Here is a 17,589-nt window from a genome sequence, read left to right on the forward strand (position 1 = left end):
CAGGTGGCAGCAAACAAGTTATTCATTCACATTACAAGCATTTGTCAAACACCCACCCTGTTCCAGGCTGTGTTTTGGAGTTAGGTATACATCAGGAAGCAAAACAAAAACTCCTTAAATATTCTATAAAATGTCAGGTGGTGATGTGGGCTACAAAGAAAAATAAAGAATGGTTGAGTCTCTGAGAAAGTGATATCTGAGCAGAGGTAGTCATGAAATGAAGATGTGGGCCATGAAGATAGCCATGGGGGGAGGGGAACCCCAAAGTGAGAGAGCACTTTGCACATTTGAGGAAGAACATGGACAAAGAAGGACAAAGGGGGCAGCATTTGGTAAACTGGGAGGCCAGGCACTTTGAGCTTTAGATGTAAGGGAAGTCATGGGAGAGGATTCACATGTTCTCACCTCTATTTCAAGATGATCACTCAGGTTGCTGTATGGAAAATGAACTGGAAAGTGGAGACCATAGAAGGGTATCAATAAGAAGGCTCTTTGAGAAATCCAGTTGAGACATCAAGATCACTTAGAACAGGGAGGTAGAAACGGAGGTAGTGAGAGATGGTCAGATTCTGGATTTATTTTGCCAGTAAAACTGACAGGTTTGCAGATCAGCAGATGACCAATTGAGAGAAAAAGAGAAAAATTTTAAAAAACCTCTCTTTAGTCTAAGCCAACGCTTAAATGGTAATACAATTTTCTGAATGGGAAAGCCTAGAATGGAATGGCCTGTAAACTAGAAAAGCAAGTTACCCACACCCCTTCCACTCCTCAGCCCAGCCACACACACACACACACACACACACACACACACACACACACACACACATATATGCATACATACATACACATAACCAAGAGAGAAAGGTGTGACAGGAACAGGATAACTGACTAAACATTCCCATTAAAAGAGGATGGGGGGGCACCTGGGTGGCTCAGTCGGTTAAGCATCTGACTTCAGTTCAGGTCATGATCTCATGGTTCGTGGGTTTGGGCCCCACGTCAGGCTCTGTGCTGACAGCTAGCTCAGAGCCTGGAGCCTACTTCAGATTCTGTGTCTCCCTCTCTCTCTGACCCTCCCCTGCTCACACTATCTCCCTCTCTCTCAGAAATAAAAAAATTAAACAATAAATAAATAAAAAAGGGGGACAGGGAAAACGGCTCAGAGACTCCATAGTCACCGGTCCGCAGCAATGATGGGGTCTCCCAGGCAGGCATTGTAAGGCCCTGGCAGTGGGGTAAATTCCTTAATTAGCCTCTCAGCCTGCTCTGTGGGATTAGCTCTCTGGGATAAGCCCTCCCCCGCAGTGTTCTCTGTGGCTCCCGATTCCACCTTTTTGGAGGTTCTTCTTTGTCCATAATCCTGTATAGTCAGCTTGGAGAATTGGTGTTGTTTCAGGATTGAAGAGCTTCGTCAGCTGCTTCCTGCCCGTGAAACTTTGGAGGCCTGAGGTACAGTTTGGGGCTCACATAGTAAAAGGATATTTTAAGACCAAGCTTGTGGTTTTTTTGGTAATATATGTACCCCCCCCCCAATTTTTTAAATTTACTTATTTATTGTGAGAGAGGGGGTGAGCAAGAGAGCACGTGTGCAAGCAAGGGTGTGTGTCTGCAGGGGCAGACAGAGAGAGAGGGAGAGAGAGAATCCCAAGAAGGCTCCTCACTGTCAGCAGAGAGCCCAGAGTGGGGCTCAGACTCACTGTGAGATCATGACCTGAGCCAAAGTTGAGAGTCAGATGCTCAACTGACTGAGCCTCCTAGGCTCCCTGTTCTAAAATTTTGAATAAGTTTCTGATCTGTTCACATCAACTCCATGTGTCTGCAGTCTCATAAAAAGTTTTTTCTTACACGTAATTCTCAAACCTGATTCAATTCTTTGCTTTCTTGGCCCCATGTCTCTCTCGCCTTCTCTGCCCCCACCCTCCCTCCTGCCACAACAGCAGGGAACATAACATACATTGAAAGCGTCAGGCTTGCTGGGAGGTCACATCCATTCTCTGAGCTGCGTTACAAAATTGAGTCTTAATGAACTTCTTTGTACAATGAGTTTTTAATCTTATTTCTACTTCTTCCTGTTCTCAATTCCTTTCCATATTTGCTTATAAGTCAGCCAACCCATGTCTGGGATCACCTCTTTCTTCCCATGCCTTACCAAAAGTAACCAGTCACAATGCCTCCTTGCTACTAATATCGTTTTCAAATGTCTTCCAAAAGATCTACAACATTGAAAGACAGTCACAGTGAACAACTTTATCAAATGTTTTGTCACCAAAAAATATTTGTCTTCATCTTTCCAAGTCTCAAATATCCATTCCCTTCTTTCCACTCCTGTTAAGTCAGTGCCACACATTTTGGAATAAGCAATGGCAGAGCCTCACTATTGGTATCGATTTAAGCTAATGCCCAAGTAGCATTGCAAATACCACTTATTTGTTAGCATTTGAAAATTCAGAAGGAAACTCAGAAGAATAAAATTGTTAATTTCTAAGTTCTCAGCATAGAATTTTTAGCACCCTCAAGTTCAAAGGAAAAAATTGATAAAGAAAAACCATCACCATTATACTTTGCTAGGAATGTAAGAATACGGCCGTCAGCATTGCCATAAGACCACCATGTCTTTGAGAATACAGTTATTCTGGTCATGGCAGCGATTGATTCCACATGTTTTCACTTTGGAATCTTTGCAGTAAAAATACCAGGATTAGGAGAATTGTACTACGTATTTTTCATGGATTATTTGCTTATTTAATTTTCACAATAATCCATTTTAAAGATGAAAAACCCTGAGGCTTAGAGAGATTTAAAGATCTGCCTCAAGTCTACCTCACTAATAAGTGACAGGGCAGAATTTCCAACCCGGGTCTAGTGGACTCAAGAATTCCTGATTTAAATTTAGGAGAGATGCAAAGGATCCAAAGGATCAAAAGGTTGGGGTGAAAGCAATCATATGATAAAGGAGGTTGAATCACTTTAATAATGGTGGACAACAAAAGGCATGACCCTGGGCTGCCAGTTTAATACACACAAGGAGGTGTATACATAGAAATATGGAATGAGAGTCTCCAGTATCTAAGTAGAAAACAACACTATTTAACATCTGGCAAATGCAATACATTTTAAAATGCACTTCAGCTTATGTTAGCTAATTTCTCCCTAAACCTTTATAAATCATTCAGGAAAAGTATTGTTACCCCTATTTGACAGACGAGGGTCAGAGAAGTTATGTGACTTGCCTAAGCTCACTTAGCTGGTAAATGGCCAAGCTGGGACTGAAATCTATTCCCTAAAGCCAACTCCAGTGTTCCCTCCACTATTACATGCTGACATTCCTAATGTTATGTACAATTTTGTTTCATAGTGTATAATGCACTTTCCACTGAATAACTCTACTAGTTCTCATTTGATACTATTCCTTTGTCCCAAGGAACACATCTAGTATGTGGCATTAGCTTTTGCCTTGTAAGAAAACTGCTATGCCTCAGAGGGAACAATTATTGAAGAAGGGTGGTTTAATGCCTTCAAAGATTTTTTTCATAATGAAAGAAAATTTCTACAGCTTTTGTTTGGAAAACCAATTCTAGCACATTTATTTAAGTATGTGTTAATTCTTGCATTTGATTCCTAAAAGAATAATGCAGCTTTTACTCGAGTCACACACAAATTCTGCACTGTTGGGAAATACAGACTAAGTAGGTAAATAACTTTCTCTATTGGAGTATTATCTTCTAGAAATATTTAGAAATATATATCTAGTCTAGGTAATATATTACTGTTTCAACCTTCTATAGCTGGAATCAAATTTACCTGAAATGTAATATTCTTGGGTATTTCTTAATTTGGGGGAATCTGCAAGATGAAACTCAAAGGAGCCAAAATGATTAGACACTTGGATGTATACCCAGTCATTGACAGTTGGACCAAGAAGTTACTTTTCCTGGTTTCTAAGCCCATTTTCTATTTCTTCCATGGGATATCTCTTGTTTCTAAGATCAGAATTGTGTGGCAAGAAAAAAAAATTCAAAATGTCTCTTAAGAGTCAAAAAGCAAGAGTTTGGATGCTACTTCTGACATTGACTACCTGTATAAATTTGGCCAAGCCACTTAGCCTTTTTAAACATCAGGTGTACTTAAAGATCTATTTAAGGTAAATTGTTCTCTATGTTGCCAGAATGACACAGGCATCCCATGTAAAATAAAGATCAATTGCTTACGTTGAATCTGATGAGTGGCATAAGTATAGCATGTTTTCACCCAGATAAACTGAGAATATAGTCTCTAAGTATTTGTTGATTGCAAAACAACCAAACAGTGGTGCAGAAATCTCTCCTCTTTCATTCGCCACTTAGATATTTCAATACTCCATATTCCATACAAGCAAAATTAGACATTCAAGTGACTTTGTCCTGCATCTTTGGACCATCTCTATTCTATCCCAATTGTTACAAACCATTAAAAACAAAAACAAACAACTCTGATAGAAGAATTAACATTTTACAAAAAAAGTTATAAAAACAGCCATTAAATATATGGAATAGTGTTCATCTAAATGAGACATCAAGGGAGTACAATTTAAAGCCATAATGCATTACCCTTACATACCTCACCAGAAAGGCTAAAAAGATTTAAAAAAATAACTAGTGTTAATGAGAATGTAGCAAAATTAAATTCTCATAAACTGGAGCACCTAGATGGCTCAGTCTGGTTGGGCATCTGACTTTGGCTCAGGTCATGATCTCACTCATGATCTTCGGCTTAGGTCATGATCTCTCCTGAGTTCCAGCCCCACATCAGGCGGGCTCTGTGGTGACACATCAGAGCCTGGAGCCTGCTTCTGAAACTGTATCTCCCTCTCTCTCTGCTCCTCCCCTGCTCACTCTCTGTCTCTCTCTCTCAAAAAAAATAAAAACATTAAAAATATTTTTTTAAAGTTTCATAAGATGCTGGTGGGTGTACAAATTTATACAACCAGTTGGAAAACTGATGAGTGTCTACTAAAGCTAAACATACTCTAGATTTGGAAATTTTTACTCCTAAAAATATTGTACAGATGTAAATAAAAAGACATGTATAAGGATGTTGGGAACACCACCAGTCATAATGGTTCCAACTGGAAACCCAAATGTATATATCAAGAGCAAAATGGGTTAGTTGAAGTACATTCATTCAGTAGAAAACCCTACAATAAATATTAATGAACCCCAGCTATGTACAACATGAATGACTCCTACAAAACAACATTGAGTGAAAGAAGCCAGATACAAATGAATACATATCATTCCATTTATATAACTCTAAAAATTTTAAAAAAAGTTAATCGAAAGTGTTGAAAGTCAGAACAGTAGTTAAATCTTGTGAGGGGTGGTGAGTATCATGAAAGCAATGGAGCAGGAAATGGACTTCTAACACACTTCCTGTTCCATTTCCTGCACTAGATGCTAGTTACGTGGATATGTTCAGCTTGTAAAAATCCATCAAGCAGTATTCTAATAGTTTATATACTTTCTGTAAGTGAGTTATATTTCAATTAAAAATTTATTTACAAAATAAATAAGAGCATGTCCTATCCCCAAAGATTCTCAGTGGGGTAGTGGTAGACCCTCTTGTTACCATGTCACAACAAGGGACAATTCAGTCTATTATAATTCATTAAAGATTTTTAGGAGCCCTTATTATGTGCAGGACAGGTTTGTAGGTGTTGAGGATAAAATGATGAATAAAATAAGCTTGCAGATTACAGTTCCATAAAGAACAAGGGTATGTAAACAGGCAATTTCAACACAAAATGTAAATGTATAGGCAGGGGAATGTGCACAAGACTAAATAAAGACCAGGACCTCTTTATCTCCACTTAATCAACATGACTAGCTTGACCATCACTTTCCATCCTCTTTGCAAAACACACTGACTGATGTCCACAGCACACCAGATGCTCTAGACTGGTGAACCTGCAAACCTCTACATCCATCAGTTGAATTAATAGTCAGTTGTATATATGTTTATCAGTAAGGTCTCTTGCTTCCCTTAAAGAAACCAAAATTGAAAATCTCAGAGGCTGTATTTATGGTATGGTTTATATAACAAACACTAATAATGCCCCAAAACATTACTAATTGAATGAATATTCTGTAAGGTTTTAAGTCAAAATATCTAACCAAAAGTTTTTACTGAACTACTAATTACTAAGCAACATACAATGCTTTGCTAAGAGTATAAACTCTAATTCTATATTCACTGAGTTCAAATTGTGTTCCTATATTCATTAGGTATGTGATTCTAGACAAGGTATTTAACCTTTTTATGTCTCATTTACTTCATTTGTAAATGCAGATAGTAATAGTACTTTCCTTATATGGTCACTGTTGGGAATAAATACATTGCTGTATCTAAAGAACATTGAAGAATGCCTAGCATATCGTAAGAATTTTCTTGATCAGTGTTAGCTGTTGATATTTCTAGTCCTATCACATCAGATAAGAGAGCTGTAGTACTAGAAGTTATAGGAAAAATAGGATGAATCTTGAGAGAAAGAAGTAACTAATGATAGCCCATTAGACTATCATTGCATGAAGCCACTAATATTGCTTGGTGTGGGAATTTGGGTAAAGCTTCACAAAACTTTGAGCTGAGTCTTAAATCATGAGTAGAAATTTCACCAAAGAAATAAATCCTGGAAACAATTGTGAGCAGAGAGATACAGAGGACAGAAAGGTGCAGAAGACTAAAATCATGGTGCATTTGAAGAACCTTGAATTGTTCTGTATTCTTGGAGTCAAACATCTCTGGGATTAAGAGATGGAAAGTTAACCCAGAAAGATAATGTTTAATTACTTTTAAATTTTCTATTCTTCTTCAAAAGACTATGGCTTCCATGAGGGCAGTCACCATTTCTACTTTTTCCCCAATATATATCATTTTATTGAATCGAAGTCCAAGAGTAAATTAAAATAATCTGCACTTTACATGCAATCTGGGTCTTTTTTTCTATTCAGACTCTGAAAGAATACACTGTAAACATTTACTTTTATAGTTTGAAATGAAAATATACTTTTTGGACTTGATAGATTGCATGCATGGATAAGAAACATGTGGATAAAGTATTGTTTTCTGATCTTTATTTTACTAATAAAGCCAAAATAAAGTAGCTGCTAGAGTATAGTTATTTAATCTCAAGCACTGCCTTAGAATTAGTGATTGCTGTAGATAAGACCATCAAATCCCCTTTGACTGTTATGGGGAAAATAGTGCAAGAGAGGCAAAACCAATGACTTTACAGCAGTAATATCCACCGTGGATCAATTAGTGCAACCAGCAGCACAGTAATCAATTTACATGACACATCCCTTTCCTTTATTTTCCTTTTGGTATTCCTCACTATATGGGGAGAAATCTCTCCAAACTGTTATTTCTTGTTTAATATTAACAGAATCAAGAAACCTGTTTCTACATGTAATTAAGAACAACAATATGGAAGTGTTTGTTAAATGAATCTGAGAACATAATAGTCTCACAGAAATCTTCATGTCTCCTGGGAAGGCGTTATGTGCAATGAAAATCTGTCTTTAGTAGAAGGCAGACTTCAGCCCCCACACTAGGGCACACATATCAAAAGCTGGTACAGTAAAACTACAAAGGCACAATTCCAATTGGGTGATACTGAACTTGTCCCAATCATAGGATCATAGGGACGCCTGGGTGGCTCAGTCTGCTATGCATCCAACTTTTGGTTTTAGCTAAGGTCATGATCTCAGGGCTGATGAGATGAGCCTCTCATTAGGCTCTGTGCTGCCAGCATGGAGCCTGCTTGGGATTCTCTCTCTACATCTCTCTCTGACTCTCTCTTGCTCTTTCTCTCTCTCTTAAATAAATAAACATTAAAAAAACAACGAATCATATTGATGGGGAAAGAAAACCAAAAAAAATGAAGATAAAATGTCATTGAAATGTTTCAATTCATTCTCTTCTTTTGAAGTATAGCATTAATTTGTTAGTTATAAACCATGTGGATTTAGCAAATAGATGGTTTCGACATGGAATGTAGGTTATTAATGTGGTACATTTTTTTTAACTAAAATATAAACTCGACTATTTATCTACCTTATGTGACACTTGCTTTAACCCTCAGACAAAATGTGTTGTACTCAGCATGAAAATACTAATTATAATACTTGTAGGAATTTTATCTAAACTGTATGAAATAATTCTAAGAATGTTACCATTTTTATGCATTTAAGTATGTTACAAATACACCTGTTAAAAAATAGCACCCAAAAGAAGAAGAGGAGGAAAAGAAAAGAAGAGGAGGAAAAGAAAATGTTCAGTGGACATTTCTTGTCCTGATCCATCTCTCCTTCTGCCATCCCTGCCCCTGCCCTGGTAACAGTCTCAGAGAAATAGAACTCTTCCCACAGTCCACCCACATCCCACCCTCTTACCCTCAGCAGATGATCTATGCCTTCTTATATGAGGAAAACTGAGACAAAAAGATGAGCTCTCTCAATTTCTGGCCTTTCCCTCTGGTCCCCTCACCACCTACAGATTTAATACAACTGTGCTTCTGCTTCTCCTTTCCAATGTGAGAAGGTGAAATATTCTTACTTCTATTTAAAGCCAACCTCTTCACTTTGACTCTTTATCTGTCACATGAATCCTCTAGGACTTTTTTCCATCAATTATCCTTATATCCTCCAATAGCGTTAACTTCTTTTCTCCAGACTTTGCATTTCAGCTTTTAGCCATCTCTCCCCTCTCGGTGCAGGAGGGAAAATCTTCATAAAACTCAACTCCTTCCATTTACAGTGCAGCCACTTTAATATTGTATCTTCTTATTGTTCTACTCAAACTAATTTTGTACTGAACATTTACCCCATTTACCCTTCTAGACCCAGTCCCATCCTTCCCTACCTGCCTTGGATGCTGGCCTATATGACTACATCAATGGGCTTACTTGCTGCCTTACTTCCAGTTGGGTTTGGCCAATGAAGGAGACACAGGAAGGAAGGAAAGTGAGGAACCAGGGTCTTTTTATTACAGCTCCTCCTTGAGGTGTCACCATTGTCTGGATTAATTCCATGACTTAAACTTAATTCAAGGTCATAGCTCCTGTCAGGCACTCTTCTTAATACAGTCTGTCTGTCTGTCTGTCTCTCTGTCTGTCTGTCTGTCTGTCTCTCTCCTGGCTACCACCTCCTTACCCTCCTCTCTCTCCTACATCTTATCCCTTTTGGCCAATGGATGATAATTGCATGGTATAAATAGCCCATGGATAGCTTTAGCCCTTATATTTAGAAACTCTTAACAGTAGTCCACTTTATGTATAAACCTTTTATTTAGCCTCCTCAAATTACCCACTAAAAGTCTGCCATTTGTTTCCTGCTGGGTCCTAGTCTGATATAATTTTCTTGAAAAAATAGTTTATATATATATATACTACTTGTACACTTTTTTTTCAATAGTTTATTGTCAAGTTGGTTTCCATAGAACACCCAGTGCTCATCCCCACAAGTGCCTTCCTCCATGCCCATCTCCCCTTCCCCTCCCCACCACCCCCATCAGCCCTCAGTTTGTTCTCGGCATTCAACAGTCTCTCATGGTTTGCCTCCTTCTCTCTCCTCGACTATTTTTCCCGTTCTTCTTATTAAGTCCCCAATCCGCATAATTCAGCTTTTGTCCCACCATCCCTACACTAAAATGATTTTCTTTCTCCCTGGCCACTGTTCTTAATCCCCACATACACAAATCTAATGGTCATTCTTCAGTCCATACTTTACTGAACATTTTTTTTCTACATTTTACACTACTGGCCACTCCATTCTTTTAGTAAATCTACTTCCCCAGCATCCATGATATGCTCTTTGTTCTCCCTTTATATCACACTAATGGGTTCTTCTTACTATTAACTCTTCAAACACTTGTGCTTCCTGTAGTTTAGTCCTTGGCCCAAAGCTATTTTAACATTATATGCTTTTCCTAAGTGAAGTTTTCCACTCTCAAGACATCAAGCATACCCAACACTGTCCAAATCTAGCTGTCTACATGTTGACACAACTATCTGATGACACTTCAAACTCAGCATGGCCAATACTCAAATCATTATACTATGTCTCAGAACTACTCCTACTTCTGTTTTCTATTAGGCTAATGACTCCATTTATTCAATCATAAGTCAAGAGTCATTCTAGACTCCTCTCTCTTCCCATACCCCACCATATGAGCTTCCAGTCATGATTCATTGAAAATTATCATTCATACTTACACTAGAGAGAAATTTCTAAAGTGAAAATATGACCATGTCATTCCACTGCTTAATACCCTGTAATATCTCTAGTTTGAGATCAGGGTATATGGTGCTTTCTTCCTACCCTGTCCCCTTTCTATATCTTCAGTCTCAGCAGCTGAAACTATCAGGCCTGTTATGTTTCATTAATAGCAAATTGCTTATCTGTCCTAGTTCAAGTGGTTATATGCTATGCCTCCATGTATTTTGAATTCTCTTAATCATGTTATTTGATTGTGCCCTTAGTGCTTCAGCCCAGCTCCATTCCTTCCCAGGAAGCCTATCGTCTTGCGCCTCTTTCTCCACCCCCGTCCTCTGCTGGCATCATGCCTTCCCCACTATCCTCCTACTTGTAAGTGTCCATGCCTGGGCTCCCAGAATATCTTCAAGTCTCTCAGAGAATTTAGATAGAATATTGAAATGAAAAAAAAAAAAAGAATATTGAAATGATCTGTTAGCATCTCTCTCTACCTCATTAACCCTAAAGTGCTCTAAGGTAGGGAAGATGACTTGGTCATCTTCTAACAACTGTAGAGCACAATTTCTTGTGGGATCAAAAAGAAGAGTTGAGGGTGCCTGGGTGGTTCAGTCAGTTAAGCATTTGACTCTTGATTTTGACTCAGGTCCTGATCTCACGGTTTGTGAGTTCGATCCCTGCGTCAGGTTCTGCACTTACATTGTGGAGCCTACTTGGGATTCCCTCTCTTTCCTTCTTTCTCTGTCCATCCCCTGCTTGTGCTCTCTCTCTCAAAATAAATAAATAAACTTAAAAAAAAAAAAGAAGAAGAGTTGTATAATCAAATCTATGTTGGTGACATAAAGAGGTGATAAGAATGTTGGAGCTACAGCTGTAATCAGGAAGTGACTTGGGTGGTCACAGGAGTGACAGTGACAGTGGACAACAGTGACACAAGACTGCTCAGGACTGTAGGTGTTACCCTAGAGACCCCTTGAACTGAGGAAAAGGCTTTGATGCCTGTGTTTTCTTGGTTTCACTGATACCATTTTCTTCATGCATTACCTAAGGAAACATGGGCTTGTTCTCATTCATACAAATATTGTTGGTACTATGATCATCTGACCATAATAACAATATTAACAAAATAATCATAGCTACTAATTAGTGCTTGTGATAATCACTGTGCTATTCTCTCTCTCTCTCTCTATATATATATATATATACACATATACATATACATGTATACATATATATTCCAATTAGTCAGTAAATGCTATTGTTCATTTTTTCTGCTCATACCATTCTAGTCTAAGCCACTGTTACAGGTTTAATTGTGTCCATCAAAAAGATACTCTGATACTCTAAGCCCCAGTACCTCAGAATGAAACTTCATTTGGTTTTTTTGTTTTGTTTTGTTTTTTAAAATTGGCTTTTAGGGGCACCTGGGTTAGTCAGTTAAGCATCTGACGTTCGCTTAGGTCATGATCTCGCAGTTCGTGGGTTCGAGCCCCGCGTCAGGCTCTGTGCTGACTGCCAACTCGGAGCCTGGAGCCTATTTCCGAGTCTGTATCTCCCTCTCTCTCTGACCCTCCCCTGCTCACATTGTCTCTCTCTCTCTCTCCTAGAAATAAATAAAAATATTTTTAAAAAAGTAAAAAAATAAAATTGGTTTTTAACATTTATTTATTTTTGAGAGAGTGTGAGCAGGGGAGGGACAGAGAGGGAGGGAGACACAGAATCTGAAGTAGACTCCAGGTTCTGAGCTGTCAGCACAGAGCCTGACGTGGGGCTCGAACCCACGAACTGCAAGATCATGACCTGAGCCGAAGTCAGAAGCTTAACCAACTGAGTCACCCAGGAGCCCCAGTGTAACTTCATTTGGAAGGAGAGTCTTTACAGAGGCAATCAAGTTAAAATGAGGTCTTTAGGATGGACATGAATCCGGTATGACTGGTGTTCTTATAAAAAGGGGAAATTTAGACAGAGACAGACGTGCATGGTGGAAAGATGTGAAGACCTGCAGGGAGGAGATGGCCATGTGCCTGGAGGGTCACATCTACAAGCCAAGGAGCACCAGTGGTTACTGGCCAACAACAGAAACTGGAAGACACACGGAGAGACTCTCATCAGAGCTGTCAAACACACTTGAGCCCTGTTGATGCCTTGATTTCAGACTTTGGGCCTCCGGAGCTATGAGACAATACAGCTGTTACAAGGTTTTTGGTGATTTGTGAAAGCAGCGTTAGCACAGCAGTGCGGCCATCAGTGCCCAATGGTTGCAAAGCCTTCCCACTAGTCTCTTACTCTGCACTTTTCCCTCTCCACCCTGCTCCACCTCAGTTATCCATTCTCCATATCCAAGGTGGAAGCAAAAGAGAAGCTTTCAAAAAGTATATTGTGCTGTATTACTCTTCTACTCAAAATCCTCCAGTGTCTTCCCATCTTATTCAGAATAGAAACCAAAGTCCTTGTATTGGCCTCTGTGACTCTTCACCTTCTGATTTTATCTCCTGCTATTCTCCCTTTGCTTACCACAGTCCAGACCCCTGGCCTCCTTTCTTCCCTCACACATGCTAAGAAAACTCCTGTGTCAGGGCCTTTGCACGTGCTGTTTCCTCTGCATGTATCCCCTAGATATCCTTAAGCCTGGCTCCTTCCTTTCTCTTCGGTCTGTGTTCTAGCATCCCTTTTGTGATGAGGCCTGATTATTCTATATACAATTGCTTTGCAGCACCCTGCAAATGCCCCACTCCCTTCCTCTGATTTTCCTGCACAGTGCTCATCACTATCTAATATTCTGTATATAGTATTTTTGTCATTTTTTCAATATGACTTTAATATTAAACTTGATATATTTGTTTGCTTACTGAGGTATGCTGAGTGCCTGGGACACACAGAATCTGGCACATAAAAAATGCATAAGGTTGATCTGCTGAGTGAATAAACTATCCCTTGTACCTTAAAGATAGCACAAAGTAGTAGACTGAATACTGACTGCCACTGAAGAAGGAATTCCTGGGTCCTATACCCCCAATGAATCACTTCTCAGGGTTAAATAGCCTGAGGTTAGTAGCTTCTATTTATTCATCTGTGAAAATGAAGAGAATAAAATTCCTTTATCTATCTCACAGTATTGTTCTGAGGGTCAACTTAGATGATGCATATAAAATTACATCTGTAGTCTTTACAGTGTTATATAAATATTAGCTATTATTAAAATAAATCTATTCAGAGTTTTATACAGTGATTTATACAATGGAAGAGATAATTAATAAAAGATGACATTCTTAATTGTTGAGAAGTCAGACTTACTGAAAATAAGTTCTAAAAAAGAAACAGGAAAAGGAATCCTTGTCAAGCACAGCTTAAAGATTTTTAAAAAGCGGGAGCTTCAAAGAGCAACGTTCATTACCAATAGCTATTACTTGCTAAGAGTTACTGAACATACTTGCAAATATTAGCAAAATACTTAAGAGCCCAGGACATTTGAGTTTATTTGGTGCCACAAAGAGCTCATTATAAAATGAATGAGACTCAGCATTTTTAACTGACAGTGTATCACTTCATTTTTAAAAAGCAGAGAAAATATTTTAAAATATCATATTGTGGTTTCTTTAATGTACCTTGCCCACTGTGATATACACATGCTAACAGTGCCCTTGCCAAGTAAGTCCATGAATAATGTGTCCTTTGTGTCCATCTCCCTATCATATCCTATGATCATACTTAGGACAGCTGGAATCAACTTAACATTCATCAAACACTTAAATAGGAAGCATTTCTTAAGTATCTGTTGAGGGCCAAGCACAGTGCCTAATGGAACGAGCAATGATAAATGAAACCTGGTCTCTCTCTTTTGAAGTAATTTGCAGTCTAGTTAGGAATGTACAGCCATTTAGAACCTCAGTATAAATCAAACTATAAGAGGTTCTTCCATAAAAGGAACGCACACATAAGAAAGTAGATTGTGGTGGGAACTGGGTGGCTCAGTCGGTCGAACGTCCAGTGTTATGATCTTGTGGTTCGTGAGTTCGAGCCCCGCATCGGGCTCACTGCTGTCAGCACAGTCAGATCCTCTGTCCCACCCTCTCTCTGCTCCTCCCCTGTGCACGCTCTTTCTCTCAAAAATAAATAAATGTTAAAAAAATACATTGTGAAGGAGAGAAACTAAGGTTATCTGAAAAAGTTTTTAGAAATGGTGTTATTTTAACTACGTCTGAAAGGACTTCAGTAGGAAGAGAATGTGGCGAGGATGTTGGGGCATGCCAGGCAGAGGGACTAAAAGGACCAGAAGCACGAAGAGTTTCAAAAAGAATTTAGACAGATTTTATCTGTTAAGTAGGTTTCAAGAGCAACATGGTTATTCAGGAGTAGTCTTTAGTCTGTGGAAATAAGCAATGTTTCTGGTAAACATTGCCTCTGATACAAATTATACTACAGTGCGTAGTCAAAGACAGTGGTATGTGACCTTTCTTATTAAATCTGAAGAAGGGTCCGATGTTTTGAGAGTTACATATTTGGGGGAGAGGAATCTGATAAAAATATTTAAAACCTCCCTCAATAGTACCCATTGTCTAGGACACGAAAAATTTTTAATCGTTTTAAAGTTTAATAGAATTCTTCAAAACCTGCAGAAACTCTGGTCAAAATAATGAGACTATTTGTGCAGAGAATTTTTTCCTTTTTTGTGCCAGGACATTTAGCAGTCCTTAGAGGGAAGGTTTTGAGGGCAGTGCTAAAATAGCACAGCATTTGAAAAAAACAAGAAATTATTTGCCAGTGTGGTGGAGAATGTCTAAGTTACTGTCTACTGAATACCAACATTTGCCAACTTAATAGAGAAAACTTTTGATAGAGTGCTCTGTGACCCATTGAAACTATAAATCCCAAAGTCTTGCCAGCTGCAATCACAGCACTGTTATACAGACTGAAATACTTATAAGAGAAAGTTCTGCACAAACATTACAACTCTACAAAGATTTATGTTCCTACAGATCCAGGGCATCAGATATGAGTGTTATTCTTTGTCATATAAACCTGCAGGTAGCTTGAAGAATTGAAGAAAAAGTCTGCTGTGTATCTCAAAAATTGCCAATAGAACATTATCTTTGATTTACAACAACAGTTGAATGGTATTTTATAATAGCCTCTAGACATAGAACATAATTAAATGTAACCCTTTCAGCAAAGTAAGATGATGTTTTTGGAGGGGTGGGATGGAGATGTTTTAACATCTGAATCAGCAGCATTAAGAATCTTTTCTCTTGGGGCGCCTGGGTGGCTCAGTCAGTTGAGCGGTTCGTGGGTTCGAGCCCTGCGTCGGGCTCTGTGCTGACAGCCAGCTCAGAGCCTGGAGCCTGCTTCCGATTCTGTATCTCCCTTCCTGTCTGACCCTCCCCTGCTCACATTCTCTCTTTCTCTCTCAAAAAATGAATAAAACGTTAAAAAAAAAAAAGAATCTTTTCTCTTGACAAACAGACCAAATAGATAGTTAAGCTGTTTTCTATTCCTAGGGATCACACATTTAAACACATCAGATCTGATTAAACTAACAGGAGAATAAAGATCAAGCAGTAGTCAGTCTGTGGTAGAATGGCCTAAGATATCAACATATCTTTGTTAAACAATCATGGGGCCACATAATATACAAAAGGTGTGTATGCAGACTGAAAGAATATATTTGACTATAGAAACACACAATACTTATCATCATCTACTATCTGACCACTGTCCAACTTAGGGTATGTATGTGTTTATTTGTTTTACCTAATCTCAGAAGCTCAATAATGAGAACACTATTCTATCTCTTGCCTAGCTGGTCAGATAGAGGGAGCCTCTATACTGTTTAGTCTATTGCTCTTTTGCTCACAGCCCCCAGCCCATTTTGTTCCCCTGCTGACTTTCTAACATGGCACTTAGGTTTGCCCCTTGCTTTCCCCCACTCTGAAAAAGCCTTCCTGTTCTGTGAAGCTAGTTCAGAGAAGAACATGACAATTAACAGGTGTAATCCCAAAAGGATAACATCCCTATGTTTGCACTTCATTCTGATTTTCTTCCTTTGTTTTTATTAAGCTTATTTTGTTATTCATTATTTTGACAAGTTAGGCATAAAATAAAAGATATTTAATAGGGAAGTAGATATGAAATTTAGTCAACTCTACTCTACATAGCTGACTATTTAGTGTCAAAGAATCACTTTTGGATAATACTTACTAAGAATGGAATTCATGTGCACTAATATATAATGCCTTCCCCTTGTCTCTTTACAGCAAGACAGATGAGCTCCTTGCAGCAACTTAAAACAAAGAACTCATGGGAAGCTGTCAACAGTCTTCTTTCTGGCTTCCATTACTTACTTAACTAAACTTAATCTGCAAATTTCCAGAAACATCTTATTTTTAAGTGGACAAGTGGACATCGATTACACATATGCCTTAATTTTTTTGAGTATGAAAAAAAGAGGGAAATGCTTACAAATGTAATAGATGTCCCTCTTATATTTTTAGAGGCATTATAATCTTATACTATTATATTAACTGCTAGTTTAAGAAGACTCATGATGGAGCTTTCCCAAGCAAAACAAATGACCTGATAGATGAAGTGGTTTGTATCTGTTCCTAAGAACTTTCCTATGGTACTTAATGCTACAGATGTAGGAGAGAAAAAAGACTGTATTGTATTTTCAGATGAGAGGATGATTGAGAATACAAGGACCTACTCTACTAATAGGTTAGATTGGGGCAGGAGAAACACTTTCAGGGAAAGCTCATGATAGTGCAGATGGAATGACCCTCTAATATAACACAGGCTCTGTAGATAGTGTAGTACAGGCTGCCTGTAGATAGTGAAATGCTAGGACACCATGAATCAATTCTTTTAATGAACTGAACATACCAAGCCAGCTTTCTGTTAAAATAAGATTGAGTTATCCAGATTCTAGATTATAAAAAGCTCTTGCTTCTTCTGCTATCTTGTGCGACCTGAGTTCTCACCCAATGATAACATAAGGCCTGGAGAGGATACAGCCACATGAGTGGAATTGAGGCTTACTTAGAATGACTTTTTAAAAATGTATTGTCAAGAGAGAGAGAAGGAGAAAGTGAGAAAGAAACTTTTGGCTAAAACTTTTAGGCAGTAATACAGTTTTGGTTTTTGCTTTTATTTTATAATAGCCTCTATAACCGTTTTAATAAATATCTATGCAAAGAAAGAATACCACTAGTGGTTTAAATGAAAAATCCCTGTAAGTTGCCAATTCTGCCAAAATTTTCTGTAGCTAAAGGCAGTTTAGTATAAGAAAAGACCATCAGCCTCAAAGTAAGACCCTAGGGTATAGATTCCATTTCTGTTGCTTATTAAG

The 17,589-nt window shown here is 38.4% G+C and overlaps 1 protein-coding gene across 1 annotated transcript in view; it reads right to left on the reverse strand.

The window, feature by feature from the left end:
* Positions 1-1,174: 1,174 nt before the first annotated feature.
* The window catches only part of KCNH5 (potassium voltage-gated channel subfamily H member 5), a 308,323-nt gene continuing 291,908 nt past the window's right edge, over positions 1,175-17,589 (reverse strand). The window contains exons 15-16 of the mRNA XM_039242113.1: positions 2,150-2,213; positions 1,175-1,372 (exon numbers count right to left, since the gene is read on the reverse strand). Coding sequence (XP_039098044.1) covers positions 1,175-1,372; positions 2,150-2,213 — 262 coding nt within the window. The remainder of the gene's footprint in view (positions 1,373-2,149; positions 2,214-17,589) is intronic.

Source organism: Hyaena hyaena, unplaced genomic scaffold (assembly GCF_003009895.1).
Source record: "Hyaena hyaena isolate Hyena2069 unplaced genomic scaffold, ASM300989v1 scaffold_208, whole genome shotgun sequence".
NCBI classification, from domain to species: domain Eukaryota; kingdom Metazoa; phylum Chordata; class Mammalia; order Carnivora; family Hyaenidae; genus Hyaena; species Hyaena hyaena.